Below are 15,925 nucleotides of genomic sequence, written 5' to 3' on the forward strand. Positions count from 1 at the left end.
GGGAAGAAGGAATGACAGTTATTATTATATTCATTCAGTATTATGCTTGCCTGTGGGTACACAATCAGAAAAATATCAAAACTCATACTCAAGTCTTCTAATACTGTTTGCCATTCTACTACACTACGTGCTATAGCTTTATAGATGAGATGGGATGTATGTAGTAACATAAGATCCTTAGGCAGCCCATAGGTTTCTATGATAAATTGCCACTGAACTTGGCTAAACAAAGAACTACACTTGAGCTGTCACTTCCCAACTAATGACCAGACTGACAATTAAAGTAGTTTTTCAGGATCACTTGAGGTTTTTCTCTTCTCTGTGGAATAACATTCCCTACCTTGATGTATCGTGTGTCCTTTTACAAATAGATGTTTTGAGCTAGCTGTTTCCTAATTCTACAGATAGTGGTAGTGGTATCAGTCATTTAATCTAAGGGTGATATGTTCCAATATTCTATAAATAAATAAGAAGAGATAGTTTTACTTATATACTTTTATTAAGTAAATATTAAGGATTAATAGCTATGGCTGTAGTTACTAAGCATGGTGATAGGAACCAAATCTGGTTTTATGTATGTAATTTGTAGCTAGTAGGAAAACCAGTTAGAATATAAAGTCATATTCAGAAGTCTCTCTTTATTCTTTTATCTCTTTTAGGTAGATTCTGTGGGGACAAATTGCCTGAAGTTCTTACCTCTACAGAAAGCAGAATGTGGATTGAGTTTCGCAGCAGCAGCAATTGGGTAGGAAAGGGCTTTGCAGCAGTCTATGAAGGCAAGTCACTTTGAGTTTAGAGATGGCTTTTCCTTAGACCTCTTTAAAAAAATGTACTTTCAATTTCATTTGAATAGTATTGTAATTGTATTTTAATTATGCAATTTTTAATTATTTAATTTTCTAAATTGCATTATGATGTCCATGGGATGATTTTAATAAAAATAGTAAATTTAATTGCAAAAATAACCTGTTTTCTGGTACCAGTAATGTGGTAATATATAAATGTTCTCATCAGTGATGTGTGGGGAAAAATAACTCATTAGAGATGTGTGGAAAACAGCAATCAAATGGCACAGGATTCTTCAACTTTGATTGTTTTTTCAGAATAATATTAAAATATTATGAAGAAATTGCCAGTTCTCTTTGTACTGAGTTTGTCTGTATTTTCTACCTGTATTGTGGAAATGTCCTGTTAAAGGAAACTGCACAGAAAATAATTGTGCACATTTCTGGAGATTGCTTTGTCTACATGAGAGAGTCAGCATTCAAGAAGAATTTACCAGCTGCTTTGTTCTATATGTCTTTAAAAGAGTAAACTGGCATTGTGCTTCCTGGCTTTAAAAACAGTTTCCTTCTTGATCATGGATGGAGATGACCCTTTTTGCTCCTGCCTCCGACAGCACAGAAATTTAGGCAGTTTACAAGACAGACAGTTTGTGCTTCTTTTAGACTTTTATGAGGACAGGAGTTGTGGCCTGGGTGGAGCCACAGATGTTGCACGTGCGGCCTGCTCACACCAGGGGCCCAGGGAGCTCTGTGGCGCTTCTCTCCTGAAGAGCTCTTCCACTGACTGAGGTCAAAGCCCCAAAGCAGCAGTTCAGGGGATCACAGAGCGAACTCACATGGAATAAATTTTAAAATTTCAGACGGTTTTTAAAGTCTAACAAGGAGGCTTGTTTTTGTAAAGGTGTGAATTAATAGTGGTTAAAAAGTCTCATATTCCTTTGCTGACTGTCATCTAATATTTATAGCTAAGTGGCTAATTTTTTTTTTTTAATCAATGAAATACTTGGTTGATAAAAGTATTGGCAACTAGCCAACCTTGATTTTTACAACCTGGTCTTTATATGTTCAGCTACAGGCACTGAACTAAAATGTTGTCTTAGAAGAAAATGGAAATGAAATGGCATGTCTAGGTTTATTTATTTATTTTTGCTTTCCTCAGCTATCTGTGGAGGTGAGATACATAAAAATGAAGGACAGATTCAGTCTCCTAATTATCCTGATGACTACAGGCCAATGAAAGAATGTGTGTGGAAAATAGCAGTGTCAGAAGACTGCTACGTTGGCCTGATCTTTCAGGCCTTTGAGGTAAAGTCCTTGAGGCAGCCTTTGTGGGGCACATCCTCCCTAAATGACACTGCATTTAAGTAAGCGAGAACTGTGGAATCAGTGAAGAAGCAAAAGATTGCCTATAAAATGCAACATCAAGAGCGAGAGAACTTTTTTTTTCCTTTGTTCCTCTCATTGCAGACATTTTCAAGAAGATTAAAGTGAGCTTATATTATCTGTGCTTTTTGAATTAAAAATGTTTGGAGTACTGACAATAGTTTCTTTTGAAAAATGACCAGGCTTGTTTCACAAGAATGCTTGAAGAGTCCATAAAAAAAAAAAAAAAAGAACTTTTAGTTTTCCTCTAAACTAAGAGGCCAAAGGTAGCTCATCTTTTTTGTTGTCTTTAGGGGGAAAATCCATTTTTCACCTTTTTTATTATTATGTAGAAAATTGTTTATATCAAAAACAGGAATTTAAATATTCTTAGGAGATTTTGACTTTATCAAAAATATTTAGTGGGAAAGAGAGCAGCACCAAAATTGCATTATTAGATGAGGACAGAATAAACCAAAGGCCAGTCAGAATCCTGGAGCAAAAGCTGCATCCAAAACTACTGTGCTAGCTAATGAGTCATTTTTGTGTGACGGTGAGAACTGAGTAAGGGGTGAGAAGCTGAGAGACATGAGAATTTGTTTGGAACTCCTGAGCATGCTTAAATTATAGAATCAGGCTAGAAATTGAGAGCCCAAAGCAGAGTAGGTAGGAATGATGAGGTGTTGGCAGTAGGTCCAGGAAGAGATCAAGATGCCATTATTGGAGATTATTTCTTTACTGATTAGAGGTTCTACTTACTGTCTGAGTGATCAGAAGTCTGCCGAGAACCCCACTTACTGTCAAGATATACTTGCCACTGAATTGGTGATGTGAGGTGTCTCAGTCCCCAAAGCAGGAACCCCAGGGGAATACAGGGTTTACTCGAAAACCCAGAGAATGTCTTTCCGTCACCTGTAATCTCTGTAACATATGTTTTGGTTCTTCTCTACCCCTTTGCTTGTACCTTTAATTTTTAGCATATTTCTTTTTAATCATGAAAAAATTCTCTTTTCTCCTGTGATCAAGATGTTTATGCCCCTGACCACTTTGCATTTTTGGAAGCCTTGGTTCTGAGATTATTTGACTCACATTTAACTTTTAAATTTTTATTGGATTGAAGACATTATTGAAATAGATTACTTTGTTGTAAAGAGTAATAAAATTGTTGAGGATTCACCCACTTTTTAGAGCGAAACAACTGGTTCACTGAAAAATTATCTAATGACCCCATTAGATATGACCCCATATTTTGTGCTATTGAAAACATTGAGACCTGTCTTCCAACAATACTTCAGTGTTTTATAAAATTCTATTACAAAAGTGATGTTAGCAAATACATTCATTTGATGCATCTAAAAACTGAGACGCAGAAATTGCTGGCTTAGCTGGTTTGCAATTTTGGGGTTTTCTGTTTCTTTTTTTGTTTGTTTCGATATATCAATGTAGTAAGAGTGGCATTCTCCAAAAATAGGATAATGTATGGACAAATAGGAAATATTTATACCCCAGGCACTTAGAACCATGCTTGACACAGGGTAGTCATTTAATAAACCCTTGTTGATTAAGTGGATGAATAAGTTGTTACTACGTTTTGAAGCTGAAGTAAGGTCATGTCATATAATAGCTTGTTTGATAGTATCTTTTATTTGTTATCTCCAGTTCCCTGTCCTTTCTTCATTTTTCTTTATTTCCTTATGTTTGTTCCTCCTTTATTTATACACTGGGCATAATTGATTGTCTAGTAGGTCTCTTATCTTTGAGTAACACCATCTTTGGTTGTTTAGTCTTACTCACACCAACGCAATCATCTTCAGTCTTCCCTATTTCAATATTTAACGTTTGAGCATGTCACTATTCCGCTGTTGTCGTTTACTCACCAAGTCACGTTCAACCCTTTTGCAACCCCATGGACTCCTCTGTCCCTGGGATTGCCTAGACAAGAACACTGAAGTGGATTGCCATTTCCTTCTCCAGGGGATCTTTCTCACCTAGGGATCAACCCTGCATTTCCTTGATTGCAGGTAGATTCTTTACTACTGAGTCACTGAGGATTCCCCATGTCACTATTTACTCAAGGAATATTTCTAATTCCACTCTTTCTCTTAAACCCCAAGGCCAATTCATCAGCATATTCCATTTTCTTTGTATTCAAGATATCCTATATGCATGATCACTTCACATTTACTTTTTTGCCACCACTGCTCTGATCACTGCCGCTTGCTTTGTAACTTGGTAAGTTCTTCACATCTCTACTTTTGCCTTACATATCCTGATACCCACACAACAGCCAGGATGATACTGTCACAATATGAGTTATATCAAGCACTACTCTGCTTAAAGTTGATTCAAACACTACTGTCCATATGCCTCATGGAGAAAATCTTTGTATTAGACTTTTAAGGCATGTGTTATAGCACTGTTGGTCCTGGGTTCAGTGTTAATGAATTGGAATATCTGTGAAAGTGACTTTAAACAGAAACACACATAAAGCAAGGCTAAATAATTTGTTTACAAAAATTTTGTGACCAGAACCTCTCAAGGACCTAACCCTGTATTTCCCCAGGAGCTCTGAATCAATACTTGCTAACTCAGTGTTTTTAGCGACTTAGCTGAGCTTAACTACGGTGAACACTGAGAACTGACTGTATATATTTTTAATTTGGTCTAATGGTCACTAGATGGTTTGTTTCAGTTAGTAAGTTATCTGTTTAAATTGATTTATTTTGTTTATACATTTATAAACAAATGTATATTTGTTTATTTGTATATTATATATGTTTATTTGTATATTTATATATTTTCAATATGCAGTTTATACATTTTATATTGAAAATGTATAATTTTAAAGTGGTCTTTACTGTTCCTTAGTGTTTCGCATCTTTTTCTGACAAAACCATTTTTATTTACTGATATCAGTCTTTGATTTTTTTGAAACACTTTCTATTTTTGTGACTTTTTTATTCCCTGTGTTACTCTCTCCCCTTTCAGATAAAAGGGCCCTTAAGATAAGCTAGTTCTGTTGCAATCTACTATAAAGAACTTTCTGGCTGTTCATTATTTATGCCTTTCTGTGAATTTATGTCATGAATATTCACCTCTTCTAATGCTACTTAGATTTTAATTGTAAGCACAGAAAGAAATCTGAACAAGTGCTTTTGTTAATGAATTTCAGGTATGTTTGAGCAGGAAAGGATGCTATATGGGTGGTAATAAGAGTCCTAATATATCTGCAATCATACCCTTTGGGACAATTTTCTTCTCTAGCAGTTACTAATACATTGATCCTAAGACCAGTACTGAAATGAATTTGTACATGAATGTAAATAGTGTCTAAAATCATTTTGAAGAACATGTCTTCTTTTCAACAGTAGTGTTGGTAAAGCAGGCTCGATACTACTGCTTCACCAGGGCACTTTCAGTATGCAGAAATACATAAGAGAAAAAGTTGGGGAGACAACTTCAAAGAAATGTCAATAAAGCAGAAAGTAAATGAAACAAATCCAGAGGTTACTTATGCTTAATTAAAATCCCTACATACATTTATTTACGTGGGATTACACTTGCAGCACTTGTCAGGTTTCTATACATTCTAATTTGGTTCTACCTTGCTTCTGAAAACCATAGTGTGTAATAGTTTTCCTCATTCTTACTAGCAACTTTCTAAACCACATACAAAAGGTTTTTTCTTTTTGTTTTTTTTTTAATCTTGGCACAGTTGACCTGAACAACACAGGTCTGAACTACAGTTATCAACTTATATGCAGTTTGTGTTTGATTAGATGTCAAACATGTAAAGTCAAAAAACTAGGATTTAAATGGCTAATACCTCCAAACTGCCTCAGCCTCTTTCTCTGCAGTGAGTCATTTATCAGTTCTTTTATTTCTGAGGCAGAGATTGCCGTTCCAGTTTTTCAACTGCACTAGGTTGACACCCCTAACTCCTACATTGTTCAAGGGTCAACTGTACTTTATGAATTACCCAGTTAAGAGTAATCCTTTAATTCCTTTAAATATTTTATATTAGTTTAAATTAAGTAGGCTCATCTTTGTGAGTGAAGTTGGAAGCCAAGACAAGGAGATCTTAATTAATTAACATTTTAATGCTTGCCCTGAACTATTTCTTTGGCTATTTGGCTACTAATATATTAAAGTATTGGTAAAAGTGAAAGTCTCTCAGTCATGTCTGACTGTTTGCAACCCTATGGCCTAGACAGTCCCTGGAATTCTCCAGGCCAGAATACTGGAGTAGATAATAGTCTTCCCTAACCAATGTTTCAGTTAATAATTATAAAAGAGAATTAAGTACCTCTCCATAATTTTATTGAATACTTTAGACTATCAGTCTACTCTGAAAGATTAGATTAAATAAACCTGCCCAAGGTCACACAATTCTTAATTGGTAGCACCGTGATTAATAGTGCAGTTCCATGGCCTGGCACTCACACACCCATTTGGTCTTGCTAGCAAAATGAAGCATATATATTCTCTCATGGCATTAAATTCTTTCCCTTCATAACTATTGTCATTTGTACATTTGTATTTTTTAATCAATAAATGTCTATCAGTCAGGTACATGTCTGTTTATTCATCACTGTTTATATACTATCAAGTGTATTATTTATTATCTGGCCATTATAGGTTTTCAATGAATCTTTGCTAAATTTATGAGTGAGTTAAAAATTATTGTGTCATGAGGAAAAGAAATCAAATGGCAGCACTGAAAAACCTGAATCATGTGAAATTAAACCTAACCACACCTTATAGTTTTGATTTCCACATAGTTGATCATGTTTGTTTTTTCTCCACTATAGTATCAAAATTGTCTACTTAAAAATATGCACAGTGTGACAGTTGTGCGTTAGTTTTATTTGGGGCAAAATGAGGACTGCAGACTGTGAGAGAGACTGTTCCAAAGAGGCAAGGGGGAAAGGTCAGCATAGATGTTATTTTGGTGAAGGGAGAATGCATGCAATCAAGCACACAATTATCCAGAAGGTTTCTACTAGTCTTGAGAAGCTTTTGCTAGTCAGGAGCAATAGTCATCACCATGAAGGATTTTAGTGCCTTTCTAGATATGGGGAGATATAAGAATTGGGCTTGTAAAATCAATTCCTGAAAACATCTAACTATTTGAAGATCTGTCTTTGCTAGTTCTCCACCATCCTACCCCCACCTCAAGCACAGAGTAACCCGTTTCTACTCTCCACCCTGAACTCCTTTCAGGGAGTGTTGAAAATAAGAAGCTGCAGCAGCATATGATTTAATCCTTGTACAGGTAGATGACAAGTGCCAATAGCAAGTGACAATTTTTAGTTGACAATATGCATTAAGTACTAGTAGTACTTAATTAGTACTTCCCTGGTAGGGGCTTCCCTGGTAGGGGCTTCCCTGGTGGCTCAGATGGTAAAGTGTCCGCCTACAATGTGGGACACCCAGGTTCGATCCCTGGGTCGGGAAGATCCCCCGAAGAAGGAAATGGCAACCCACTCCAGTACTCTTGCCTGGAAAATCCCATGGACTGAGGATCCTGGTAGGCTATAGTTCATGGGGTCGCAAAGAGTCGACATGACTAAGCGGCTTTACATCACTTCACTTCAGTACTTAATAGTACAAATAGTAATAATAAGGGATTCCCTGATGGTTCAGGCAGTAAAGAATCTGCCTGCAATGCAGGGGACCCAGGTTCAATCCTTCAGTGTTGGTCAGGAAGATCCCTTGGAGAAGTACTAATAAAAATAATATTAATTAATAAAATATTAAACATGACAGTATATTTTAAAATAACCATCCTATTAAACATTTTTCCTTTTTATTTAAAGTTCCTTTTGTTATAGCTTTATCATGACTTTACTATATTTTTTGCATTATTAAAATTAATTTATTTTTAATAACACATGCTAATCTTGACTGTTTTTGTTAGTCATACTTTTCTTTAAAATCTTCCCCTAAAGCAACATTAATGACTTAAAATTGTTCCAAGTGTATACAATTTTAAGTTAGATTAACTATAAAAGTTTAACCATTTATGTAGTGATACTATTCATTATATTTTGAAATTATGTCCTACCATTCACTGAAGACTTATTATGGTAAAATAGACATAACATATGTATGACACAGTAGTGTTAAGTACATTCACATTGTGTAATCAACCTCTAGAACTCTTTTCATGCTTCAAAACTGCAGCTGTTTACCCAGCAAACAGCAATTCTCCATCCATGCTCCCCCTAGCCCTGGGCAATCACAATTGCTTTATGTCTCTGTGAATTTGACTATTCGTGTAAGTGAAATCATACAATATTTGAATTTTGTGTGACTTTTTAAATTTCATTAACTATAATATCCTCAAGTTTCATCTATGCTATAGCACATGAAAGGATTTCCTTCCTTTCTAAGGCTAATATCCCATTGTATGTATAGTCCACAGTTTGCTTTTCCATTCATCCTCTGATGGATATTTGGATTGTGTTCACCCCTTGGCTATTATGGATAATGCTGCTATGAACATGGATGCACAAATATCTCTCCAAGACCGTTCTTTCAATTTTCCAAATGTATACCTGAAAGTGGAATTGATGTATCACATGGTAATTTTATTTTCAATTTTTTAAGGAATATGGGAAAGATTTCACTAAAACTATTCCCTAGAAAATTTGGACTTTCAGAGGTTTTTACAAATAACTAGATATTGCAGTAGATGTTTTTGGAATGTCAAATTTATTTGGAAGTTTGATTATAAAATGAGCAAAGTGGGTGAATGACCCTGAAGCCCGAGCCTGATATCTTGCTCCAGGGTTAGCATCCCTTCAGTCTCAGAGCTCCCCTGCATCACTGATCACAAAGCTCTGTGCTGGCTGGCGGTGTTAGAATGAGAAGCTGGCTACTTTAAATTATATTTAATTGATTTTCAGTTTAGTTCAGTCGCTCAGTCCTGTCTGACTCTTTGCGACCCCATAAATCGCAGCACGCCAGCCCTCCTTGTCCATCACCAACTCCCGGAGTTTATTCAAACTCATGCCCATCGAGTCAGTGATGCCATCCAGTGATCTCATCCTCTGTCGTCCCCTTCTCCTCCTGCCCCCAATCCCTCCCAGCATCAGGGTCTTTTCCAATGAGTCAACTCTTCGCATGAGGTGTCCAAAGTATTGGAGTTTCAGCTTCAGCATCAGTCCTTTCAATGAAAGATCCTGCTAAATAAAAGGACTTAGCTTTTCGATGCTTCTTCTCTAACATACCAGTAAAGACATGGACCCTCCACTTAGTAATGAAATGTAATATCCATCTCTTCTGCCTAAGCTTTGCACTGTTCTTCCTTCTTGTGTATTTGAACCTATTTCCAGTACCATTTATATGTCAGTTTCCTAAAAAAATCTTCAGAGCTTAATATCACTTTTATTGTTTTATATATATACATATATTTATTGTGTTACTGTTTACTTTAAGATAAACTTGCCACACTCCTATATGGTTTGTGCTCTGACTACATTAAAGTCTATAATAGGTCAGTATCATCATTGCATTTGCTACATGTGTAATTGTGCATGACATTGCATTCAGATTCCAGATCTGTGAACTATGTCCATGCTTCAAAGCAAGAAGAAACTTTTTCTTTTTTTGTCTTTATGAATTATTGACTTTGGTGTTCTTTTTCCTACTATACCTAATATAATGTAACATCAATGAACTTATCTACTTTTTAGCTTTAAACATATCTATTTCTATCTATTCTCTATACTGGAGAAGAAAATGGCAACCTGCTCCAGTATTCTTGCCTGGAGAACCCCATGGACAGAGGAGTCTGGAGGGCCACAGTACACGGGGTGACAAGAGTCAGGACACAATTTACTGACTAAACTACCACCATAATTCTCTAAAGCTGTGATACAAATAACATAAATAAAATAACTCAAATCCTCATTTGTGCTCACCATCATTACTGCTTTGCAGATGTAGTTAAAGAGATATTGATTATAATTAACACCAATAGAATAGATTTATTGTGCTGATATTGCATTAGGATTAATGTAATTAACCTAGAGAAATACGTAAACAAAAATCATGGAGGTCACAGTTGAGCTATCTGCTTCAATAACTGTGGCATTGGCTATGTGAGACTATAGTTTATATTTCTATTGTTTTACCCAAGATACCAGGTGCATGATACTTAATATGTAAGTAACATGTAATTCATAAATAAGTACTGGTAGAATCAATCCTAAAATTGATCATTTTCATGCATTTTACCCATGAGATATTTACACTTTGTGAATCATATAAAAATGGATTTCTCTGGTGGCTCAGATGGTAGAGTCTGCCTGCAATGCAGGAGACCTGGGTTCGATCCTGGGTTGGGGAGATCCCCTGGATTAGGAAATGGCAACTCACTCCAGTATTCTTGCCTGGAAAATTCCATGGATGGAGGAGCCTGGTAGGCTCAATCCATGGGATCACAAAGAGTCAGACACGACTGAGCAACTTCGCATCATATAAAATATTTAAAATTTTTGCTAAGTATAACTAGTGAATATGCTACAAATTTAGAGACCTTTTGTGTAACTGTTAAAGGGACAAAATGAATTTTATATACAGGGAAATATTCATTATCCTATTTCTTTTTAATCATTGGTGAAGTGTAACTTGTTTTCAGTATTGTCTATCTCATTTTCTTCATACTGTAATTAAATACCCAAACACTTTTAAATTAGCCTAATTTTTTTTTTTTTTTTTACCTCTGGTAGGACTTCTAATATGAAACAATGTGTTTTTTTTTTTCCTATTAATTGACTTTCTATGGCAGGCAGCTTCTTTCTTCATTGTGTTCTCACTCCCTTTCCTCTTCTGATATAAACTTTTCCTCCATTTCCAAAATGATTCATGAGTTGCAAGCAGTTCATTCTGTGTCCTCAAGTGGGGAAAGATAGGTTGGTTTGCTGAGACCTTTGGTTATTTTCCCTACAGTTTTGTTATTGCTCAGTTTCACTTATTCTTTTAACAAGCTATATACCTTGAGAGTTTCCAATATTATTTTATATGTCCCCTTAGCCAAAAAATAGCCTTTGACCATCTGGAAGTGTCCTCATATTTATAGAGAATTCTGATTTTGAAGAGAGTGTGTTAAAGACTGAGAGAAGATATGTCATGCCTGGTCAGATAGCCTTGTCACCTCTGGTGACTAATTCACTTCTCCTGCAACTGCTAGCTCTCCCTCACCTTCCTATTTAATAGCTTCTGTCCCAAAAGTATACTTTAAAAGTGAGACATTTTTAATGTTAAATATTTTCCAATTCTTTCCCATAATTCCACACACAAAGAGGGTACATTTTTAGGAAAAAATCTGTAAGTATGAATCCTAGTGAGCTCCTCCTGATAGTATAATTTAAAATCACAACTTTCACTCACCCCACCCCCACTTTTCAGGCTTCCTATCTTCTTTCACTTTGTGTTTTTCTATAAAATATATTACTTTCTAATACTTCATGATTATGATTTACCTTGTTTATTGTTCCTTTGCTCTCTACCCACCAGGATAATTTGCAGGAGTGCAAGGCTCTGTTACTTTGACAAATGATGCTCTCTAAGCAGTGAGAAGTGTATCACACACACTATGCGTACCGAGTGAGGCGTGCCCAGCGCAGAGCCAGGCGTTGCGCATTTAATGGGGAAATGAATGATCCCGATTTATGATTGGGAAAAGGGAAGCAGCAAATGCAGTACTTAGTTCTAACCAAATCTGCTTCAAAATATGTTTTTTTCTGTTTGTCTTCATGCTGTCGAATGTGAAGACAATCGTGTATATCATGTATATCATTAACATGCATTAACTATCATTGTTAATGTGTTGACAAATCAGGAAATTACTTCTTCAACCAACTCTACCACCAGTTTCATGCATACAGATTGTAGTTCATGGAATGAACGTGTTCCCTGATGTTTGTTTTGTGATAGAATTCCATAAATTAGTGAAAAATATGTTGAATGATGGTTGAAAAGATGTGATGCTTTTCATGGTTTATTAATCATAGATGACTGTGCTTTCCAGCTTAGTTGGTGCTACTAAGATTTTTCTATGAAAAATGTAGAAGCAAGAATTTATTTAGAAATTGTCTTATAATTTATTAAACAATTTGTAGACTTTTTCAGTAGTTTAGGGCTAAAACAAAGGCTCACAAACGTCACTCCTTCATAAAGGCCAGTGCTGCTCTGTTGGTGGTGCTGCTGTTTAGTCACTAAGTTGTGTCTGACTCTTTGCGACCCCATGGTCTGCAGTCCACCAGGCTCCTCTGTTCATGGTATTTCCCAGGCGAGAATACTGGAGTGGGTTGCCATTTCCTTCTCCTGGGGATCTTCCGTACCTATTAATTGAACCTGCATCTTCTGCTTTACCAGGCAGATTCTTTAACACTGAGCCACCTGGGAAGCTCCTTATAGGCCAATAGTCTGAGCTAATATTTGCATTTAGTTGTTTAGGAAAGAGATTATCCAGGATGCACAGCCTGCAAGGAAAGGTTTGGGGTAAAAGGGCTCATTACCAAGCCCTATGACTCTTGAGAGGGCAGCTAGTGCTAGTCCCATAGTGGAGTCATCTCGCTCACAGCTATGCTAACTATGCATAGAGGATTTCATAGACTAAGAAGAATTGTAATCTCATATTATCAGATGTTCCTTCAGAAAGATATGTATAACCTGAAACTATGCAACATTTGTCAATAAAATAAAATTCAGCCTATTGATAAAATAATGGTTTTGTTGATCAGCTATGAGCAATTATTATAATTATTGCTTATGTTTCAGAACAAATTATGCATTGCTTATAGGATATCTAGCCCAGCTTTCTAATGATAATTTTAAATCTGGAATTTTTAAAATTCTGTTTTCCAAAGGGTTACTACTTGTATTTTTATTCCATTTTAAAAGGCAGCTAACTTCTATGATCCTAATGGATGTGGATGCACTTTTTCATAGATATTTTCTCTCTCTGTCTTTACCAGATTAATACACCCTTTATTCATGGACAGTGTGATATTACCATGCACCATTCATCAGAAATTCTCTCTTTTGTATAAATAATTTTTTATATGGCCATGTTAGTTAGTACCATGGCACTGAGAATACATAATGCTCTTTTTTATAGAAATTGTTTTGTCTATTAATGAGATAGATCACATATTTTTACTATTACAGATTGAAAGACATGACAGTTGTGCCTATGACTACCTAGAAGTTCGAGATGGAACCAATGAAAGTAGTCCTTTGATAGGACGTTTTTGTGGTTACGATAAGCCTGAAGATATCAGATCTACCTCCAATACCTTGTGGATGAAGTTTGTTTCTGATGGAACTGTGAACAAGGCAGGGTTTGCTGCCAATTTTTTTAAAGGTAATTTGGAATCATTTAAAATGTAAGCTTCTCTTTGTCAAGGATAAATGTAGTATTATGTAGTAAATGTATTTAGCTTTGAGGCAGGGAAGAAATAGAGTAATGTAATATTGAAGTATGCAGTCTTCATAAAGATATCAAAAATTTTAATGGTTTTTGATGGAGAAGTTTACTGGTAAAAAAAAAAAAAAAAGAAAACTAAAATCTGGAGATTTGTAGCACAGGATAGGAAATCCATTAAATTTTCTATTGTCTGTTTTTTAGGAAACAGTCAAAATAGCAAAATCCAGAAAGTGATATTCAGATAAGAGGAAATATTTGCAATGTAATCAGCAACGAGTTTATAACCAGAAGGGGATTACTGACATATATTTCATCAATTTATTTCCAGGTGGCAGCACTTTTACACTATCCCTTAGAGAGTAGCATTCTACCACATTACAAATAATGTATGGCCTCCTTAGTAGAATATTCTGATCCCTTAAAAGACAAAGAATTATTACTGATTATCTTTAATTTTGAATTGTATAATCATATTTTATTTTAATGTCCCAAGCATGATGTATATTTGTAGGGTAAAAAGAAAGCTGTTTCAGTGTAAATAATGGCATCAGATTTGCTTCTTGAAAATTCAGAGACATTTAGGTTAACTGTGTTATTGTAGAATAAAATTCTTTTAACAGAGAAAATAAATTTCCTCTGTGATACGTTTTAAAGAATAAGTGATGAATTCAGTTGTGTATGTCAAAGTGTGAAGAATATCTAGACATTTTTTGTTATTCAAAGAGCAAATTGATTTCCCCTGGGTATTATTCACCATTTGAGTTGAAAGGCAGAGAACCTTGGCACTTAGGGTATACATATTCAAAGTATTCATTAAAATATTCATTTATATACTTTAAATCTTCTCCACATGTTATATTTTATAGCAGAAGAAACATATTATAAGTCTATGTGATATAAAATACTATATAAAATACTATGTGATGTTTGTATTTGGTTATCAAAATGAACAGTATTGGAGGATATGCAGTTTCTCCAGAGAATATTTTTTATTGTTTTCTGAGTAGGTTATTCCTAAAGAGTGAGATTATGGAATACCTTGTCATACATACATGTTTTTTTAGAATAATATATATGTTTCACATGCCCATTTTGTATATATTTTTTACATTACCACATATAATTAAAATAATGTTTATAGAATATAGAATTATGTATTTTCTGAATCAAAATCTCTGTATAAAAAATACTGAATGTTTTAAATTTAAAGAGGTCTAGAAATTTTCTTATTTTTTTTCTTTTTAATTTTTTGCCATCATTATTTATTTATTAGTAATGTTATTTCTTTAAAAGCATTTTTCAGGCTACCTAGCAAACTATACTATGAAATGAACAGATGAATTCATGTTCTTTCAGTAATCTCTACATCTTAGTAATCTCCTTTAACTTTAAATTCAGAAAAAAACACATGCCATGTCTGAGGTAAGGTGATCATCAGTTGGCCCAGTCCTTCTGATTCTCACACAATTTTTAGACTGCAGTGACATGGATTCTTATATGTCATCCATCAAGGGTTTGCAAATTTTTCCTGTTATTTTGTTGAAGAAATCAATTGTTTCAGTTTCATTCAAAACTACTAAACATCACATTTTCAAAAAATTTTGCACATTAGTATATAAAAACAAAATAGTTCTCTAATTGTTGCCACTTTTGTAGAGGAAGATGAGTGTGCCAAGCCTGACCGTGGCGGCTGTGAACAGCACTGTCTGAACACGCTGGGCAGCTACCAGTGCTCCTGTGAGCCCGGCTATGAGCTGGGACCTGACAGAAGGACCTGCGAAGGTGGGGCTGGATTTGCACATGGTGTTCCCTGCCTGAAACCCTACCCATGCCTTTCTTTCATGCAATCTCATTGTCTTTCTCTCTTTCTGCCTCCCTCTTAAGCAAGAATAAAATAGACACAGTTACAAAGAAAATAAAATATCTTTAAAACAGAGGATATTGCATACAAGATAAAAAGAAAGTTATGTTGTTATTTCTATGTGACTCCTAACATAAATATTTTTACACTTTAGAAATTTACCAATATGGTAAACCTGAAAGTACAGGTAGCTTTAAAAATATATATAAATATGATAATATTAGCTAACATACATATACAGATATACATATATAAACATATGCACACAAAGGCAATTAAAGAAACCAATTACTTTATCTAACTCTTGACTCCTTAGGAATTAATTAGGAACTGTGTATAATACATTCCTTTCACTGATGGTAGTGGTTTAGTCGCCATGTCGTGTCTGACTCTTGCAATCCCATGGACTGTAGCCTGCCAGGCTCCTCTGTCCATGGGATTCTCCAAGTGAGAACACTGGATTGGGTTGCCATTTCC

At 35.2% G+C, this 15,925-nt stretch overlaps 1 protein-coding gene across 5 annotated transcripts in view; it reads left to right on the forward strand.

Annotated features, from left to right (window-relative positions):
* TLL1 (tolloid like 1) overlaps positions 1-15,925 on the forward strand; it is a 343,253-nt gene that overhangs the window by 222,572 nt on the left and 104,756 nt on the right. For all 5 annotated transcript variants that reach the window (XM_043483925.1, XM_043483909.1, XM_043483934.1 and 2 more), the window contains 4 exons: positions 660-776; positions 1,945-2,090; positions 13,329-13,524; positions 15,244-15,369. In XM_043483925.1, coding sequence (XP_043339860.1) covers positions 660-776; positions 1,945-2,090; positions 13,329-13,524; positions 15,244-15,369 — 585 coding nt within the window. The remainder of the gene's footprint in view (positions 1-659; positions 777-1,944; positions 2,091-13,328; positions 13,525-15,243; positions 15,370-15,925) is intronic.

The sequence above is a fragment of the Cervus canadensis genome, chromosome 1 (genome assembly GCF_019320065.1).
Source record: "Cervus canadensis isolate Bull #8, Minnesota chromosome 1, ASM1932006v1, whole genome shotgun sequence".
NCBI lineage: Eukaryota > Metazoa > Chordata > Mammalia > Artiodactyla > Cervidae > Cervus > Cervus canadensis.